This window comes from Salvelinus namaycush, chromosome 25 (assembly GCF_016432855.1).
Source record: "Salvelinus namaycush isolate Seneca chromosome 25, SaNama_1.0, whole genome shotgun sequence".
Classification (NCBI taxonomy): Eukaryota; Metazoa; Chordata; class Actinopteri; order Salmoniformes; family Salmonidae; genus Salvelinus; species Salvelinus namaycush.
This window is the reverse complement of record NC_052331.1, coordinates 9,782,234-9,800,718: the sequence shown is the minus strand read 5'-3', so window position 1 is coordinate 9,800,718 and position 18,485 is coordinate 9,782,234. Positions and strand designations below refer to the sequence as shown.

General features: G+C 45.1%; 1 protein-coding gene across 1 annotated transcript in view; it reads left to right on the top strand.

Annotated features, from left to right (window-relative positions):
• The window catches only part of carmil3 (capping protein regulator and myosin 1 linker 3), a 48,735-nt gene that overhangs the window by 19,074 nt on the left and 11,176 nt on the right, over positions 1–18,485 (top strand). The window contains exons 3-15 of the mRNA XM_038964494.1: positions 8,027–8,077; positions 8,232–8,291; positions 8,536–8,657; positions 9,157–9,251; positions 9,534–9,604; positions 9,780–9,853; positions 11,422–11,497; positions 11,712–11,800; positions 12,016–12,110; positions 13,077–13,163; positions 14,421–14,530; positions 14,685–14,762; positions 15,434–15,510. Of these exons, the coding sequence (XP_038820422.1) occupies positions 8,027–8,077; positions 8,232–8,291; positions 8,536–8,657; positions 9,157–9,251; positions 9,534–9,604; positions 9,780–9,853; positions 11,422–11,497; positions 11,712–11,800; positions 12,016–12,110; positions 13,077–13,163; positions 14,421–14,530; positions 14,685–14,762; positions 15,434–15,510 (1,085 nt within the window). The remainder of the gene's footprint in view (positions 1–8,026; positions 8,078–8,231; positions 8,292–8,535; positions 8,658–9,156; positions 9,252–9,533; positions 9,605–9,779; positions 9,854–11,421; positions 11,498–11,711; positions 11,801–12,015; positions 12,111–13,076; positions 13,164–14,420; positions 14,531–14,684; positions 14,763–15,433; positions 15,511–18,485) is intronic.

Here is an 18,485-nt window from a genome sequence, read left to right as displayed (position 1 = left end):
CCTCAGTCCGGAGCTACCCCTCAGTCCGGAGCTACCCCTCAGTCCGGTGGCGCCCTCTGGGATGGTCTTCAGTCCGGGACTTTCTACAAGGGTCGCCGCTCCAGAGGTGCCACCAAAGCGGGTATTGACAATGGTGGAGTGGGGGCCACGTCCCGCACCCGAGCCGCCGCCATAATAAGGCCCACCCCGGACCCTCCCCTTCAATGTCAGGTTGTGCGGCCGGAGTCCGCACCTTTGGGGGGGGGGGGGGGGTACTGTCACGCCCTGGCCTTAGTATTCTTTGTTTTCTTTATTATTTTTAGTTAGGTCAGGGTGTGACATGGGGAAGGTATGTGTTTTTGTATTGTCTAGGGTGGTTGTATGGTTTAGGGGGTTTAGTAGAGTAGATGGGTTTGTGTTTAGTGTAGGTGTCTAGCTGTGTCTATGGTTGCCTGAATGGTTCTCAATCAGAGACATATGTCATTAATTGTCTCTGATTGGGAGCCATATTTAAGACAGCCATAGGCACTAGGTTAATGTGGGTCTATGTTGTACGTTTGTAGCTTGTGTGTGCACTTACGTCTATAGCTTCACGATCGTTTGTTGTTTTGTTTCAGTTTGTTAAAGTGTTCGTTGCGTCTTTTTTCCTTTCTCTAAAATAAAAGAGAATGTATTTTGCACACGCTGCGCCTTGGTCCACTCTCTCTCAGCAAGCCGATCGTGACAGCCAGTTAACTAGCTACTAGCTAGTAGTCAGTTAGCCACTGCTAGCGGTCATCACCGTTAACTCGGACATCAGCCAGCCTCAGCCCGGTCAATTCCTGCCAGTCTGCACAGAGCGATATCAACCCAGAGCATATCAGACTGCTTTTTCTCTACCACATCTCCGGATTCCTACCGCAAGCTCTGAACCTTTACTCCGGATCATCGCAGCTAGCTAGCTGCTATCCGAGTGGCTACTCCTGGCTAACGTCTCTGTCCCGAAGCAAGCACCAGTTAGCCTGGAGCTAGCCTGGAGCTAGGCTCATCTCCCGGCTAGCCGAAGAGGTCCATCAGCCAATTCTTGGGCTACAATATCGCTTTTGCCAATTGGCCTGGACCCTTTACTGCCGACATGGAGCCCCGCCGATCCATCACGACTGGTCTGCCCGACCCGATTCTCTGATTCACCTCTACGCAGTCGACACCATTCTGTATACATCTGGCCCTTCTTTGGACACTGTGCTTTGGACACAAACCTCCAAACGAGCTTCAATGCCATACAACACTCCTTCCTTGGCCTCCAAATGCTTTTAAATGCTAGTAAAACTAAGTGCATGCTCTTCAACCGATTGCTGCCCGCACCTGCTCGCCCGTCCAGAGTAATGGCTCTGACTTAGAATATGTGGACAACTACAAATACCTAGGTGTCTGGTTAGACTGCAAACTCTCCTTCCAGACTCACATTAAGCATCTCCAATCCAGAATTAAATCTAGAATCGGCTTCCTATTTTGCAACAAAGCCTCATTCACTCATACTGCCAAACATACCCTCGTAAAACTGACTATCCTACCGATCCTTGACTTCAGCGAAAGCCTCCTTCACTCAAAATAGCCTCCAACACTCTACTCAGCAAACTGGATGTAGTCTACCACAGTGCCATTCGTTTGGTCACCAAAGCCCCATATACTACCCACCACTGCGACCTGTATGCTCTCGTTGGCTGGCCCTCACTACATATTCGTCGCCAAATCCACTGGCTCCAGGTCATCTATAAGTCTTTGCTAGGTAAAGCTCTGTCTTATCTCAGCTCACTGGTCACCATAGCAACACCCACCCGTAGCACGAGCTCCAGCGGGTACAGTATATTTCACTGCTCGTCCCCAAAGCCAACACTTCCATTGGCAGCCTTTTTTTACAGTTCTCTGCTGCCAATGACTGGAACGAATTTCAAAAATCACTGAAGTTGGAGTCTTATATCTCCCTCTCTAACTTTAAGCATCAGCTGTCAGAGCAGCTTACCAATCACTGTACCTGTACACAGCCAATCTGTAAATAGCACACCCAACTACATCATCCCCATATTGTTACTTATCCTCTTGCTATTTTGCACCCCAGTATCTCTACTTGCACATCATCATCTGCACATCTATCACTCCAGTGTTAATGCTAAACTGTAATTATTTATCCTCTATGGCCTATTTATTGCCTACCTCCCTACTCTTCTACATTTGCACTGTACATAGATCTTTCTATTGTGTTATTGACTGTACGTTTGTTTATGTGTAAATCTGTGTTGTTGTTTTTGTTACACTGCTTTGCTTTATCTTGGCCAGGTTGCAGTTTTAAATGAGAACTTGTTCTCAACTGGCCTACCTGGTTAAATAAAGGTGAAATATATATATCTTTTTTAAATTAAAAAACATTTGGAAAGGCACACACCTGTCTATAAAAGGTCCCACAGTTGACAGTGCATGTCAGAGCAAAAACCAAGCCATGAGGTCAAAGGAATTATCCGTAAAGCTCCGAGACTGGATTGTATCGTGGCACCGATCTGGGGACGGATACCAAAAAATGTCTGCAGCATTGAAGGTCCCCAAGAACACAGTGACCATTCTTAAATGGAAGACGTTTAGAACCACCAAGACTCTACCTAGAGCTGGGCAATCGGGGGAGAAGGGCCTTGGTCAGGGAGGTGACCAAGAACCCGATGGTCACTCTGACAGAGCTCCAGAGTTCCCCCAGAAGGACAACCGTCTCTGCAGCACTCCACCAATCTGGCCTTTATGGTAGAGTGGCCAGATGGAAGCCACTCCTCAGTAAAACGCACATGACAGCCCACTTGGAGTTTTCTTAAATGCACCTAAAGGTCTCTCAGACCATGAGAAACAAAATTCTCTGGTCTGATGAAACCAAGATTGAGCTATTTGGCCTGAATGCCAAGCGTCACGTCTGGAGGAAATCAGTGCCATCCCTACGGTGAAGCATGGTGGTGGCAGCATCATGCTGTGGGGATGTCTTTCATCGGCAGGGACTGGGAGACTAGTTCGGATCGAGGAAAAGATTAACGGAGCAAAGTACAGAGAAATCCTAATTATTATTATTATAAAAAAATAAAAAAAAACGTTTTACCACTTTTTTCTCCCCAATTTCGTGATATCCAATTGGTAGTTACAGCCTTGTTCCATCCCTGCAACTCCCATACGGACTCGGAAGAGGCAAAGGTCGGGAGCCATGCGTCCTCTGGAACGCAATCCTGCCAATCCACACAGCTTCTTGACACACTGCCCACTTAACCCGGAAGCCAGCCGCACCAATGTGTCGGAGGAAACTGTACAGCTGGCAACCGAAGTCAGCGTGCATGCGCCCGACTTCCACAAGGAGTCGCTAGAGCGTGATGGGACAAGGACTTCCCAGCCAGCCAAACCCACCCCCCTGACCTGGACGATGCTGTGCCAATCTTGCGCCGTCTCATGGGTTTCTTGGTCATGGCCGGCTTCGACACAGCCCGGAATTGAAACCGGATCTGTAGTGGCGCCTGACCACTGTGTCACTCGGGAGGCCCCACAGAGAGATCTAGATGAAAACCTGCTCCAGAGCGCTCAGGACCTCAGACTGGGGTGAAGGTTCACCTTCCAACAGGACAATGACCCTAAGCACACAGCCATGACAACGCAGGAGTGACTTCGGGACAAGTCTCTGAATGTCCTTGAGGGGCCCAGCCAGAGCCCGAACTTGAACCCGATTGAACGTCTCTGGAGAGATGGGAAAATAGCTGTGCAGCGACGCTCCCCATCTAACCTGACAGAGCTTGAGAGGATCTGCAAAGAAGAATGGGAGAAACTCCCCAAATACAGGTGTGCCAAGCTTGTAGCGTCATACCCAAGACTCGATGCTGTAATCGCTGCCAAAGGTGCTTCAACAAAGTACTGAGTAAAGTGTCTAAATACTTATGTAAATGTGATATTTCTATTTGTCTATGTCTAAAAAACAGTTTTTGCTTTGTCATTATGGGGTATTGTGTGTAGATTGATAAGAAAAAAAATATTTTATCCATTTTAGAATAAGGCTGTCAAGTGACAAAATGTGAAAAAAGTCAAGGGGTCTGAATACTTTCTGAATGCACTGTATGGGCAGTACTAAAACAAGTGATCTAATTATTCTATCTCCTCTCAGCCCTGCCTTCCTGAGCTACTGTTGTTTTCCACGTCAAATGCACCATTCAATGATTTAACAATAAATAAATACAAATAATTGAAACCCTCCGTTTTTTGCCATAGCGCTCATCAGCTTTCATGTATTTTAAACAAAAGCTGTCATCACTTTTTCCCAGTAAAGTGTTTACGTTTATCCTAACCACTGGTTCCTCATCTGGTTCTCTCTGCTCCTGGGTCCTACCTCACCATGTCACAAAAGCTAGACCTCGGCCTGGGCATCAGACTCCAGATGCCTTTATAGCAGAGTTCTGTCAATGAGGTGCTTGGTTTTTAATTGGCTAACACTTATAAGGTGGTTTGTGAAAGTCTGACAAATAGTTTGTTTGGAAACTTGAGCATTTTGTAACAAGCATGGTAACAAGCATTCGCGGTTACGCCTCTATAATTACGGACTGAAATTATCACCAGTTGCATGTTGTTAGTACAGTAATTACATATGTAATTACACTGTAATGAGGACCCCTTAAAATGAATTGTTACCAAGATGTGTTTTAAAGGTGCTTGGTTAAAATCACCTGCGACAATAAAGACTGCTTCTGGGTGAGAAACTGCTTATTCGCAATAAAGTTGCACTTGAAAATGCTAAGTGCATCGTTAGATGCTTTTTTTGCCCTTTCGCGTCTCTTTATACGCAGAAGATCCCCGCTAAACACACAATCTCTGTGACCGCCGATAACTTCAGAATGAAGTTGACCACAAATACAAAGTTACCAATGTCTTTGCAACTGGAGGATAAAAAGATGCTTCAAATGAAAACGAGAGGATGCATTAAAAGATAAATACTATTATATTTCAATCATATTGAAATCAATTTCATGTTAATTTAATTGAGCTCTATTTTGCTAGTTCTATTCGTTAAAGCGCCTGTAAGCCTAAGTTCCATCGCTATCGGGAAACCGGGCCCAAGTCTGGCAAACTCTGTGGCTTCGTCTCCCAGAGGCAGCGATGTGACGCGTTGCAGGTCTCGTTTGAAGTGCAGACCCAGAGCTTGATAGCTTATGATTAATATAAGCCAAACCATCCCCCTCCCTCCCTCCCAGCCTGCCTACCCACACTCCCTCCACACAGACCCACCCTGGCTCTGCCTGGCTCTTTGAACTGTGAGTGTTTGACTCTGTGCCATCATGGCTGGAAGGGCACCTCTGCAGCCCCCATCACAGACACTCCCGTCTCTAAAGATTCTCTTTAAGACTCGACTCCTCTGCCTCTTTAAGATTCTCCCTGTATGTCTCAGACGGCCAGGTTAAAGTCCCCCTATCTCATCACCCTGGTATCACATTGACTCTCTGATCCGGCTCGGCCAAAGTCATCTCCCCTCAGATATTAGGATTCTGATTGGTCATCTCAGAGCAGCTTGGAGAACCGTCTACTGTATATGTATGAGGAGTCTGATGAGATTTCACAGCCAGTGGGGCAAAGTTATATGTTTCCTCTCTTCAAGGTTGTGATTGGACAGTTCAATCAGTCAAGTGTATTTAGAAAGTCATTTTTACATTAGCAGATGTCACAAAGTGCTTGTACAGAAACCCAGCCTAAAACCCCAAATAGCAAGCAATACAGATGTAGAAGCACGGTGGCTAGGAAAAACTCCCTAGAAAGGCAGGAACCTAGGAAGAAACCTAGAAAGGATCCAGGCTCTAAGGGGTGGCCAGTCCTCTTCTGGCTATGCCGAGTAGAGATTATAAGAGGACATGGTCCGTAAGGAAGATCGTTTTTCAAGATGTTCAAACGTTGGTGGATGACCTGCAGGGTTAAATAATAATCACAGGGGTTTATAGAGGGTGCAACAGGTCAGCACTTCAGGAGTTAAGTTGGCTTGGCTTCAAAGTCAGTTGGCTTTTCATAGCCGAACATTCAGAGGTCGAGACAGCAGGTGAGGTAGAGCGGGAGAGAGAGAGGGAGGGAGAAGGAGTGGGAGAGAGAGGGTCAAGAACAGCAGTTTCGGGGCAAGGTAGCACGTCTGGTGAACTGGTCATGGTTCCATAGCCGCAGGCTCAGACACCTGTCTCTGATTAGGTCCGCCAAACTACGTTTTCAGTTCGGCACACAGTACCTTGAATGTACCAAACAAGTGGGAGTATTACAGTACCAGCCACCAATCAAAAATACAAACGTGTATATAAAAAAGAAGTGTATTTAAAATTTAAAAAAAGAGTCTATTGCTTTCTCCAATGTTAGTATTCAATTCTAATATCCAACATGTTAACCTTGATTTTGATTGCCACTTATTTTCGAACAAACATACTCTTATCCAAAATCAGAAATCCATTGATTGGCATTAATAATGGTATCTGAATAGATGATGAATTATAATTGACGATGCGAACCCCATGTCAGGCTGTGTTCAACCTCTCGCTCAATCAAATCAAAGCCCACCATAAGACCTACATTATTGATGCCCGTGTTTACGCGCCTATCTTTTGTGTCTGATGATAAAAGCTTTGCATCTCTGTCTCCTCTCTCTCTCTCTCTCTCTCTTCTCTCTTTCTCTCTCTCTCTCTCTCTCTCTCTCTCTTCTCTCTTTCTTCTCTCTCTCTCGATCTCTCTCGATCTCTCTCTCTCTCTCTCTCTCTCTCTCTCTCTCTCTCTCTCTCTCTCTCTCTCTCTCTCTCTCACTCCAAGCCTCTCAGCTATCATAAAACGTGTTCTCTCCACTGCTGTTCTCTGATCAGGTTTATATAACTGAGTTTTCCAACATGTCAGGGCATTCTGATGTGAATAACAATCTCTGTAATAGGGGCTCTCAAAAGGCCTTGTTTCAAAGGGGGTTTCTTGAGGCTGCCTGTCTTTCCTCTGTCATACCGCAGGGTCAACTCCCTGGCTGCCTGGCTTTCCCGGCAGTCTCATCTGATACAGCTTGATCCACTGTCGACGTGCTAACTTAGCTTAGAATAGCGTGGAGAGATGTCCAATATGAGGACTTTATTCATGGAAAATCTGTTATCTCCATCTCTCCCTCTCTCGCTGTCTTTCTCCTTAGCCTCTCTGTATCTTTCTCTCTCTCTCTCTCTCTCTCTCTCTCTCTCTCTCTCTCTGCCGCACGGTGGGTTGCCATTAACGATTCAGCACAGAGAGGCCTTGAGGAATTGAAAGTGACAGAGCAGAAACAGAAAAGAAACCTCCAAGCGAATAAGAAAGGCAAGAGTGACGGGGAGGAGAGAGAGAAGAGGGGGACGGGGGTGGCGGGGGTAGGGAGGGAGCGAGGGTACAATGCACAGAGAGGTGGATGGTGAGATGGGAGGCTTAGGAAGATAGTTTGTTGGAATAAAGAACAGATTTCCATAGAGAAAGAAATGGAAGGATGGCAGGGGGTGAGAGAGGAGAGGTGTTAAAGAAAAGGAGAACTGACTGGAATTTGGTTAAGATTTGGGAAGGAGAGGGCAAAGAATAGACTTAAGGATGGAGGGATGCGTGTAATAAAGGCGTGGACGGAGTATGCTAATTAGGACGTTTGAATTATGAATGAGATTAATTACTCCTGCAGACTCGACTTTGAATATATACCCACGTCCCCTCCTGCCAACCACTTAATGGTAATCCCCTGATCTGGATAAAACTGGATTTTTTGTTGTTGCTTTTTCTCCTGTTTCCCCCTGTGTCTCCTCAACTCCTTACTCCTAAATCAATTCAAGCTATGACACGTTGACACTAGAATTGATTGAGAATAACTACCTTAAGTAATGAAATGTCAGCATCGCAATGTCTCAAAAATCTAGGCAAGACTGAGTAATGTGATGTTTGAGTAAACAGATATGGTGGTCGGTCCCCTATATTGTTATTTGTTGCGATGATGATTAGCATTTTTTATTTCCTTCTGTCTGACAGCAAAATTAATCTTTTCACTTCTTAGGTTCTGGCAACATGGCGAATGTATCTATTTGCTGTCAAAGTCCCTGCCAAGGTATTTCACAATCTTTTTCAATGTAATAGACTAATAGTGTTGCTTTTGATGATGATGAGGATGAGGATGATTCTGAAGATTATTATCATCATTTTTCAGTAAAGGGATAACTTGGTCATATTGATTACAATGCACAATATCAACATCATTTCAGGTGGAGGTTACTTTCAACTTCCTGGAAATTCGAGCAATGAACACGTATCCAGATCATCAGGTGAGAAACTGTTTTGTTCCCACAACCAACCATCTGCCTCGTTTCAAATTTCCGATACATTTTTCTTTACAAAAACTTCTTGAGGGTACTGAGTTTCATTGGCATTAAATATTCCTAAGAGTGTTTATCGGGCAAAATTAGTTTGAGCTTTGCCGATTTTTGTCAACTGAGAAGCAACTCTCTGAAATTATAATTTCCATTTTAGCTCTGTTTAATCTCGGTGATGTCAACTCACACCTTTCAGGTTGTCATAGACACAGACAAATCGACCCATTCCTTGAGACTGCAGTCACAAGACCACCTTGATCACATGATGAACCATATCAACGTTGCCCTCTCACGAATATTCAATAACTCCATGTATGCGTAAGTCTCGCTTGTGAAATCACCTACTGCTACGAACCGTGCTATGTAGTCTGTAAGAAGGGAGAGCCTGGCTGCAGACTGTAACATCATCAGGATTGACTCTGCACTGGGTATTGACCATAGAGGTTCATCTACAGTATATAATATACCAAAATATCTGTTTTCCATCAGACCATTTAACAGGGGACAGAGAGAATGTAGTTAAAGGCACTACAGAAGGTTAAAGTAAAGACTAGTTAGGGCTATTGAGCTAAAGTAAGGATTAGGCTCAGAGATTAAGTCAGACAGGTTCAGAGATTAAGTAGGGTAGTAGTAGGATTGGGTTTACTATACAACTTGATAAAGGACACTGTGTATTTAATGTAGTAGTAAAGTCATGTCACCAACATGTATAATATGCAGTATACTGTATCCATATGGCTTGTTCACTGACTGAGATGTTAATATCTTTCTAGTTATTTCTCGTTCTTCCTTCTTTCCCTCCCTCCATCTCTCGCAGTCCGACCATCTGCCGAGCAGAGGGGGACGTCTCTGATGGAGTCCTCCAGTTTTCACCAAACTCTGAATCATCTGTAGAGACTCAGAGAACCTGTGGTGAACCGCCTACTCACTCTCTCTCGAACTCACACTCTTTGTCGAGTCGGTGACACATGTTGAATTCACCTGGAGCATATGTTATTATGTTTAGAACCAGCTAATCTATGACTGTATGTGATCAAGGATCATTTCAATATCTCTATCTCAAGTTCTTTCATGCTCATTCATGTCATTCATCTCAACTCAATATGAACTCCCCCCCCCCCCTTGCTCTGTTTCTCTTTCTTCTCTTGCCCTCTCTCCTCATCCTCTCTCTCTCTCTCTTTCTCGTGCGCTCAGGCGGTTTCTCTGAGACCTACGCAGCTCTATGCGACTATAACGGCATCGGCTGTAAGGAGGAAGTGCAGTGGGTAAGAAAACCACATATGCATTACATCAACCAACTGTAGTGCTCAATCAATGAAGTTATACTGTCAGTATCGCTGGTACCATCATATTTCTAACCTGACTCTTTCTATCGCTCTCTCTCTCTCCCTCCCTCTCTCTCCCCTCCCTCCCACCCTCCCAACTTCCCCTCTCTCTTAGGATGTGGACACTATCTATCACTCTCAGGACAACAGGGAGTTCAACCTGCTGGACTTCAGCCACCTGGACAGCAGGTACACCACCTGTTCTGTATGCAAAATGATGCTGAAGAATACTGCTGTTCTACGCCCTTTCTCTTCCCCCCGTCATCCCCTCATCCTGTCCACTTACATTTCAGCCCTACTCTGCTCTCGGATGGGACTATGTCAGTAAGTGAGTGGCAGGGGTACAGTGTAAAGCTTTCATGGGACTTCACCCGTGTGAGGTGCTCTAGTTTAAGCCAAGTTTCACCACCTCCTGTGGGCTGGCCCTCCCGAACTCTCCGCCTCTCCTGTCTCCCTGCCAGGAGGCAATTGTGGTGCATCCCTCTGGGCCGTGTCCTTTCACCCCCCCCCCCCTCCCAAATCCTTTCTGATTTCTGCCTTCTACAGTTACAGCCTCCGACACGACCATGCTTTTTCGGCTGACTGTCGTCCTCTTCTATTTAATTTCATTCTTTGCGCTAGAAAGTGGATACATTTCTCTCTCTCTGCTGCCTGTGTGGCCCTGCAGCAATAGCCCAACAGGTTCAGACATCGCTCCCACTGGGCACCAGCTAAACCTGGTTCCTGTGTGTGTGTGTGTGTGTGTGTGTGTGTGTGTGTGTGTGTGTGTGTGTGTGTGTGTGTGTGTGTGTGTGTGTGTGTGTGTGTGTGTGTGTGTGTGTGTGTGTGTGTGTGTGTGTGTGGTGAGTGCGTGCGTGCGTGCGTGTCTCTCTCTGGAGTATAGCTGGCAGACTGTCATGCTCTAGTGCCCTACAGGCCCCAAGGGGACCAATAGTGGTAGTAAACAGTTCTCTTCTACACATGGGCTGGAAGTGTATGAGGGAGCTGCTGTTGGCTGGTGGGGAACACTGGGAGAGGTTGTGGAGTGTACACGCGCATACTGTACACACGCATGCACGCGTACGCACGCACACCATCACACACACACACCCTTTAGCCAGCCAGAGTGAAGTCCCTTCCACAATGGCATGAGAAATGAGAACACAGCCCTCAGCCATGCTACACTGGGCTGGGCGCTAATGATTCGCTGTAATGGAGGGAGGGCGTTCCCCTTTAAGAGCGCTCTCTCCCTCTCTGTTGGTCTCTCTGTCTGTTGCCTCATCTCTCTCTCTGCCTCTCTCTCTCTCTCTCCCTCTCTCTTTCACTCTCTCGCTCTCTCTCTCTCTCTCGCGCTCTCTGCCTCTCTTCCTTTCTCCCTCCATCCCTCTCTCCCTCCCCTCTACTAGACAAATGGTGTGTTGGGCAGGATAAAACGGTTTTAGGCCATTGGCCAGGATCGAAACATAGCTCTGTTGAACCTCACACTGAGTAATCCACTGACCTGGCCTCTTTCAGTCAGCCAAATTGATCCTTCTCTCTGCCCTCTCTCCTTCCTCGGGCCCTCTCTCTCCAACAAGGAGAGTGTGCTGCAGAATCATACATCATTTCTGAAGCCATCCATATGGCTCTCTCTGATTAATTTGTTTTGCTGGAGAATTTTTTTTTTTTTGTTGTTGTTGGTTTGGCTGTGGGAATGTAATGAGTTTTTGATGAGTATTTCCAGTTGATACGGCTCTATTGTATAAATCTAAGCCGGAAATTGTGTGTGTCTATTTCAGGGACCTGGCGGTAATTGTGGCTTCCATGGCGTACAACACTTGGTTCACCAAACTCTACTGCACAGACATGCGCATTGTAACTATCCATTGTACATTACTGATTGCATGTGATATCTGGCTATGTTTCATAAACCTGTCTGTCTGTCTGTCTGTCTGTCAGCCTGAGAACATCCATTTGTGTTTCGACTGGACTAGCAGGGTTTATTTCTTTTTTAGGTTGGTTAAAACTGTGTTTTATCCATAAGGAGCTTGTCCAGTTATGTAGCAATGTCTCTGTTTGATGTCCCCAGGGGTCAGAGGTGGTGGAGCAGGTCCTTCACACCATCAGTAAGTCCAGCAGTCTGGAGGAACTCACTCTGGAGAACGTTGGCCTCAAATCGTGAGTCTCCTCCACTCCTCCCCTCCTCCTGTTCTGCAACTTCTCTCCCTTTCATCTCCTCTCTTTTCATCTGTCTAATTCTTGTCCAACCTTCCCCACTTCGCTGCTGAGTTGAGCTTTTTATCTTCCATGACTCAGATATACACAGATGTATAATGGATCACTGGAATCATCGAAACCATCTTTAATTCTTCTCTCTACATTTGCTATTTTAGAGATTTCCCTCAGAAAATGGCAACGGCTCTGTCAGAGAATCCTGCCTCTGCAATCCACTCTCTCAACCTGGCCCACAACACCTTGGACAACCAAGGTACTGGACCCTCAGTGGCACGTCTCTCACTCTTTTGCTGCATCAGTCATGTGTTTGAATACCAGTCTGGGTGCATCTTTCTCAGTGTTTGCTGTTTACTTGTAGGGCTGATGGCGCCGGAGGGGAGGGCTGCCGTCTTATCGGCTCTTAACCAACCACGCTATTTTGTTGTTGTTTTTTCGCGTTGTTCGTAGCTTGTTTTGTACATACTGTTGCTGCTACCGTCTCTTATGACCGAAAAGAGCTTATTATTCATTATTCTTATCTCTTACTTTTTGGGGGGGATTTTCTTAACTGCATTGTTGGTTAAGGGCTTATAAGTAAGCATTTCACTGCAAGGTCTACACCTGTTGTATTCGGCGCATGTGACAAATAAAATAGAATTTGATTTGACTTGGCAGATGTGTGTGTTTGCGCGCATGTCCTCTATTAACGTGTGTGTGTCAGGGTTGTATGCGTGCCAGGAACTCTCGTTAGTACATCAGAATCTGCCTCTTTCACCTGTCACTTCCACTCACATAACTGTGTGTTTGTGCCTGTGTGCCTATAGACGCCAGGTACTAGATTGTCTTCGTCGTCTGCGTAGATTATACCTGTGTGTATGTGTTGATGTTGCTGATCATGTGTGGGGTGGTCAAGGGTGTGTGATTGTGTGTGTTTACTCTGATCTTTGCATGTTCATGTGTGTGACTGTTTGTTTGTGGACGTGAGTGTGAGCAGTGTGTGTGTGAGCAGTGTGTGTGTGTGAGCAGTGTGTGTGTGTGTGTGTGTGTGTGTGTGTGTGTGTGTGTGTGTGTGTGTGCGTGTGCGTGTGCGTGTGCGTGTGCGTGTGCGTGTGTGTGTGTGAGCTGTGTGTGTGTGTGTGTGTGTGTGTGTGTGTGTGTGTGTGTGTGTGTGTGTGTGTGTGTGAGCTGTGTGTGTGCGTGTTTCATTCTGACACTCTCATGTGTGTTTATTTTATTCCAGGAGTGTCCAACCTCATCCAGCTGGTGTGTCGTCTCAACAAAGGCCTTCGTCTGCTCAACCTCTCCAAGACGTCCCTCTCCTCCAAGGGTGTGTTCATCCCTCTGTCCTCCCTCTGTCCCCTGGGCCACAGTGCCCCCCTGTGGTGGTCACCTCTCCTCTAAGAACTCATACTAGATCGGTTGGTTGTTTAGCAACAAAACCGACACGTGCTCAACTACAGGGCAAAACAGACGGGGTTGTCTTAGATTGTTGACAACATGTAAACTATATTTCGTCTCCAATGTTTATTTAAAACATAAAGTTGCACAATGAGCACTTGTGGTCTCTCAAATACATCGTTACAGCTGTTGGTTAGCTAGCTAGCGGATTTTTGCCATATTAGCATAGACATGACATCAGTCAAAACACCTCAAAACAAGACATGGTAGCAAGAACAAGATAAAACAAACTGAAACGAGCCACCCACGATTCCCCACATTGCCGTTTCTTGTCATTGTTGCTAGCTATATGGCCATCCAGAATCACAACAACACACAACCTTCTGCCCCATTGAACCGTGCACATTGTTTTCCTGACGTTCTCAGCTAACCCGTCTATAGGGCCTGGGGTTATCAAGAGAATTCTATTCTTGGTCATACAGGGTCCTAAGGTTTATGTTCTCTTATATTTGTCAAGAGCACATTTATGATCAAAGTCTATTTATAGATTGATAGATCTACAGATGACTCGTCAAAAAGACAGTCATAATATGTGAATATGTGGATTCACATTGATGGGCAGAGGATTGCCTACCTGCTCCCTCTCAGAGTATGTGCCGCATGCCTGTCTGTTGTCTGCTGTGTGCTAATTTCCTCTTTAATCTGGGCGAATTAGGGATGAGATTAATCTACTGTAGTAGGGTAGAGCACAGGGCTAGCTATTCTACAGTCTTTGCCTCATTGCTCTAATTGTAACCTTTTGGTGCAGGCTTCAAAGTGAACATGAGAGTACAAGGTCTGGCCCTGCAAGTCGGCCGTTTTTTGGGCTTGATTGAGTTCACTGCTCACTGAGCATGCTCTTGTTACTGTTTTCTCTCTCTAAATCTCTGCAGTGAAGAGATTTGAAAGAGATTTGAATGGGCTGCTCTAATGTAATGGACCAAGGGGCCATTTTTGTCTTCTTGGTTTCAGATGGAGCGTTTTATGTGATTCGTAGTTAGCTCTGATAGTTGGCCGGTTAATAGTGGTGCTCTGAAACTCTTTCCCTCCTCCTCTGCAGGTCCTTTACTTCTCTACGTCAACAGACTGTTTCTACTGATGCATGTTTCTTTATTCATTCATCCCCCTCTCCCTTCCTCTATCTTAGGAGTGGTGTCTCTCTCCCAGGCCCTCTGCTCCAGTGATGACTACTCCAACTCTCTCCTTCACCTGGACCTGAGCAAAAACCCTGGGATTCTGTCTGGGGAGGACGCCACGGTGAGACCGACACATAAACGCCACATGTACACGCACACGCACGTATTGTTGCTCGCATGTAACATGCACCCATGCGCACGCACACACAACCAGACACACACACACACACACACACCTCTCTTTAAAGGCTCTCTCTCCGTCTATCTCTCTGCAGAACATGTACCTGTTCCTAGCCCAGCCAAACTGCCTGGTTCATCTGGACCTCTCTGGGACCGACTGCACTGTGGACTCGGTTAGTAGTGTCTCCATTCTAGAGTGCTTCATACTTTGACCATACAATTCAAAGTGATACGTGCTTTGTCTGGTCAAGGGTCAGGAGAGTCTTAACTAACATACTTATTGAAGTGGACTTTATAATAATTAAAGTGGAAGTGTGGACGCCCTAATCGGGATATACTGTATAACAGTTCTGGGATTCTACAAACGTATAAGCATGAATTTTCATCTGTATAACTTGGGAAGGAACATTCTGCCCCAATAGCAGGAATATTATGCCTTTTATGTTGAGCATTAATTTTGTCTAGAATATTACAGTGTGTTCTGAGACAGGAAGCTTCTGGTCTGCCATTGCTCGTTCCCAACTCATTCCTCTTCCTCTGATGTGTCTTTGGGATGAAAGGAGGCCACTTTTTGGGGGGGGATTTTTTTTTCCTGACGATGTTGTTGTGTTCATATCTTGTTTTCTCCATATAATCTCCCCTGTAGAGAGTCTGGTTGCCTTTGTTAGAATGTCACTTTATTGGCACATTAGCGTTTTTGCAAAATGACTTTCTGACAGTGTTGGCAAAACGATCACGAAACTGCCAAGCGTATTTACATGATTGATCTTTGTATGTATTTGTTGTTGTGTTAACATAATATGTGATTTAATCATGCAAACTAACTGGTTTCTCTCCATAACAGTTATTTGGCGCTCTGTTGAGGGGATGTTGTGTTGATCTCTCCTACCTGAATCTCTCCAAGAACTGCTTCTCTCACAGGTGAGGTGACTGTCTAGCCCCTTGAATGGACCTTAATCCATTTCTATTCACTTAACTCTGTTGATCCCTGAGAGGCAACCAGCAGTATCCTCTCTCAGGGAAGTATCCATGTAGAGCACAACACATTCTGTCAGAGATGGGCATTTACCCCTGTACCACGTAGACAGAATTAGATAGAAATGTGTCCAACTGTACAAGACGCCCCCTCATCCATCTATTCTGTCTCTGAGCCAGTGTTTACCTACCTTGCAGAGCAGGCGGGAGCAGAGCAGACATGATCCATCTCTCATCTGCTCTCGTCTGGCCTCCCTCAGGACTGGCAAAGCGTCAACCCCATCTCCGCTAAGCAGATTAATCCATTATAGAAAAGTTTGTGAAAAATGAGACTAATTTTGGAAGGGAATTATTGTTAAAATCCCCAGGCTCTCTACGCGCCAGCACATTCTCGGTCTCCCTCACCTCCCCCGCTCCCGCTCTCTTCTCTCTACTATCTCTCTCTCTCTCTCTCTGCTATTGCTATAGAGCAGGTTGGCATTTATTGTCATGAATCTTGCCCTAGAGGCACCTCTGCAGAGTGGTCAATAGCTGGCACAGCCACAAAGTCATAAAATCTGATTTTAACCCTAACCTTAACCACACTGCTAACCCTAATGCCTAACCCGAACCTTAAATTAACCCTTTACACTCATGGGAATTGGCCTCTATGGGTAGGACTAAATTGACATGTTTCTTACAATATAAATATGAAATGCATAATCATGGTAGCAATTGAAAGGGAACAGTTTGGAGATTATGGGAAAATGATTAGACTAAAGTTGAAGAACAGTTCACCTGACACAAGACTGAATCCAAACATTACACTGTTGATTTTATGTGCCTTTTACATTTACTGTACTTTTCGCTGCATTTGTTGATATCGAAATCTGAAAATACTCTGGATACATTCAGCAACATGATAGAATGTTCCTGGGAAACGTGGGGTAGGTGCAACATATGACGAAACAATTACAAGTGTTTGAGTGAGAGGACGAACTAGTGTCTCCAAGTTCAACTATAAGGGGCTTTTTTGGAGCTCTCCTAGCTGTGCCGTGAAGGCACTAGAGCAAGCACACTTGTAGTTGTTTTGTTTGGAACACAACCCTGCAATCCCGTTAACACAATCCAAAAGGGGCCCATTTTAAATTGCAATCTGGGTCAGCTGGGCATTATTTGAACGCTTGTTCTATTGCCAACATGACTAACTAGGTTATAAAATAGGATCTTACGGTGTTAGGCTTGCACAAAGCAATTCAGAGGAACAGACCGTAGGTTTGAAGCACATAGAAAGGAGTCATTAGTGCATTCAGGTGCGTGCTCCGCGGCCGTTCAGAACATGTATGACGCGGTGTCATCTTGTAACTGTACAGTGCCTTCAGAGAGTATTCACCCCCCTTTACTTTTTCCACATTTGGTTGTGTTACAGCCTGAATAAAACATTTATTCCATTGAGATTTTGTGTCACTGATCTGCACACAACACCCCATCATGTCAAACTGCGATTGTGTTCCTCGAAATGTTTACAAATGAAACGCTTTTGTTATGGCGGCCCTAAATGAGTTCAGGAGTAAAAATGTGTCGAAGAATGTGAATACAAAGCGTTATGTTTGGGGCAAATCCTACACAACACATCACTGAGTTCACTCTTCATTTCTGGTGGTGGCTGCATTATGTTATGGGTATGCTTGTCATCGGCAATGACGAGGGAGTTTTAAGGATTAATAAAACGGAATAGAGCTAAGCACAAGAGAAATCCTAGTGAAAACTTGGTTAAGTCTGCTTTCCAACAGACACTGAAATTCACCTTTCAGCAGGACAACAACCTGAAACACAAGGCCAAATATACACTGGAGTTTCTTACCAAGACCACATAGAAAACTCCTGAGTGGCCTAGTTACAGTTTCTACTTAAATCATCTTAAAAATCTGTGGCAAGACTTAAAAATGGCTGTCTAGCAATGATCAACAACCAACTTAAGAGAGCTTGAAGAATTAGGAAAAAAATATTGGGCAGATAGTGTACAATCTAGGTGTGCAAAGCTCTTAGAGACTTACCCAGAAAGACTCACAACTGTGATCACTGCCAGTGATTCTAACACTTGACTCAGGGGGTTGAAAACTTATCTAATCAAGATATGTTAGTGTTTTATTTTCCATACATTTATTAAAACTTGTCATTACAGAGTGTTTTGTGTAGATCATTGACAAAAAATGTCTATGAAATCCATTTTAATCCCACTTTGTAACACATAAAGTCAAGGGCTGTGAATACATAGTGATCATAAACGTTGACACTGTACTGTATATGACATGAGTTTTATTATATGGAAATGTGAAGTGCAAGACCAAAAAGCTAATTTTAGTTTTCATTAACTTTTACAATATACCCAATTTTGTAGCTGGCCCATCTAACGGAAATCTCACATTTCTGCATCCAGGGCAAGATTCATGACAATCTACGTCACCCTGCTACTGTAGAGCTCTCTCACCCTCTCTATCCTCTTTTTCTCCATTCCTCTCATGACTCTCTTTCTCTGTCTTTTCTCTCTCGCCTTCTCTTGCTCCTTCTCTCACTCTCTCCCCCCTCCAATCCCTCCCTCTCTGTGTGTCTGTCCTTCACTAGCAGCAGTCAGTGGAGCCTTGGTTGCTCTGCCTGAGCTCTGATCTCGCCACATGAAATAGAACATAAATCGGTTTGAACTGATAAGAATGAATGATTCATGGATATTAAACAGCCAGCGCTATCCTCTCTCTCTCTCTCTCTCTCTCTCTCTCTCTCTCTCTCTCTCTCTCTCTCTCTCTCTCTCTCTCTCTCTCTCTCTCTCTCTCTCTCTCACACACACACTCTTTCTTTCTTTTTCTCTCTCTCTCTGCACTTCCTTTCTTCCTTCCTCTCTCTCTCTTTCTCCATCTTTCCTTTGTTTTCTATCTCTACCTCTC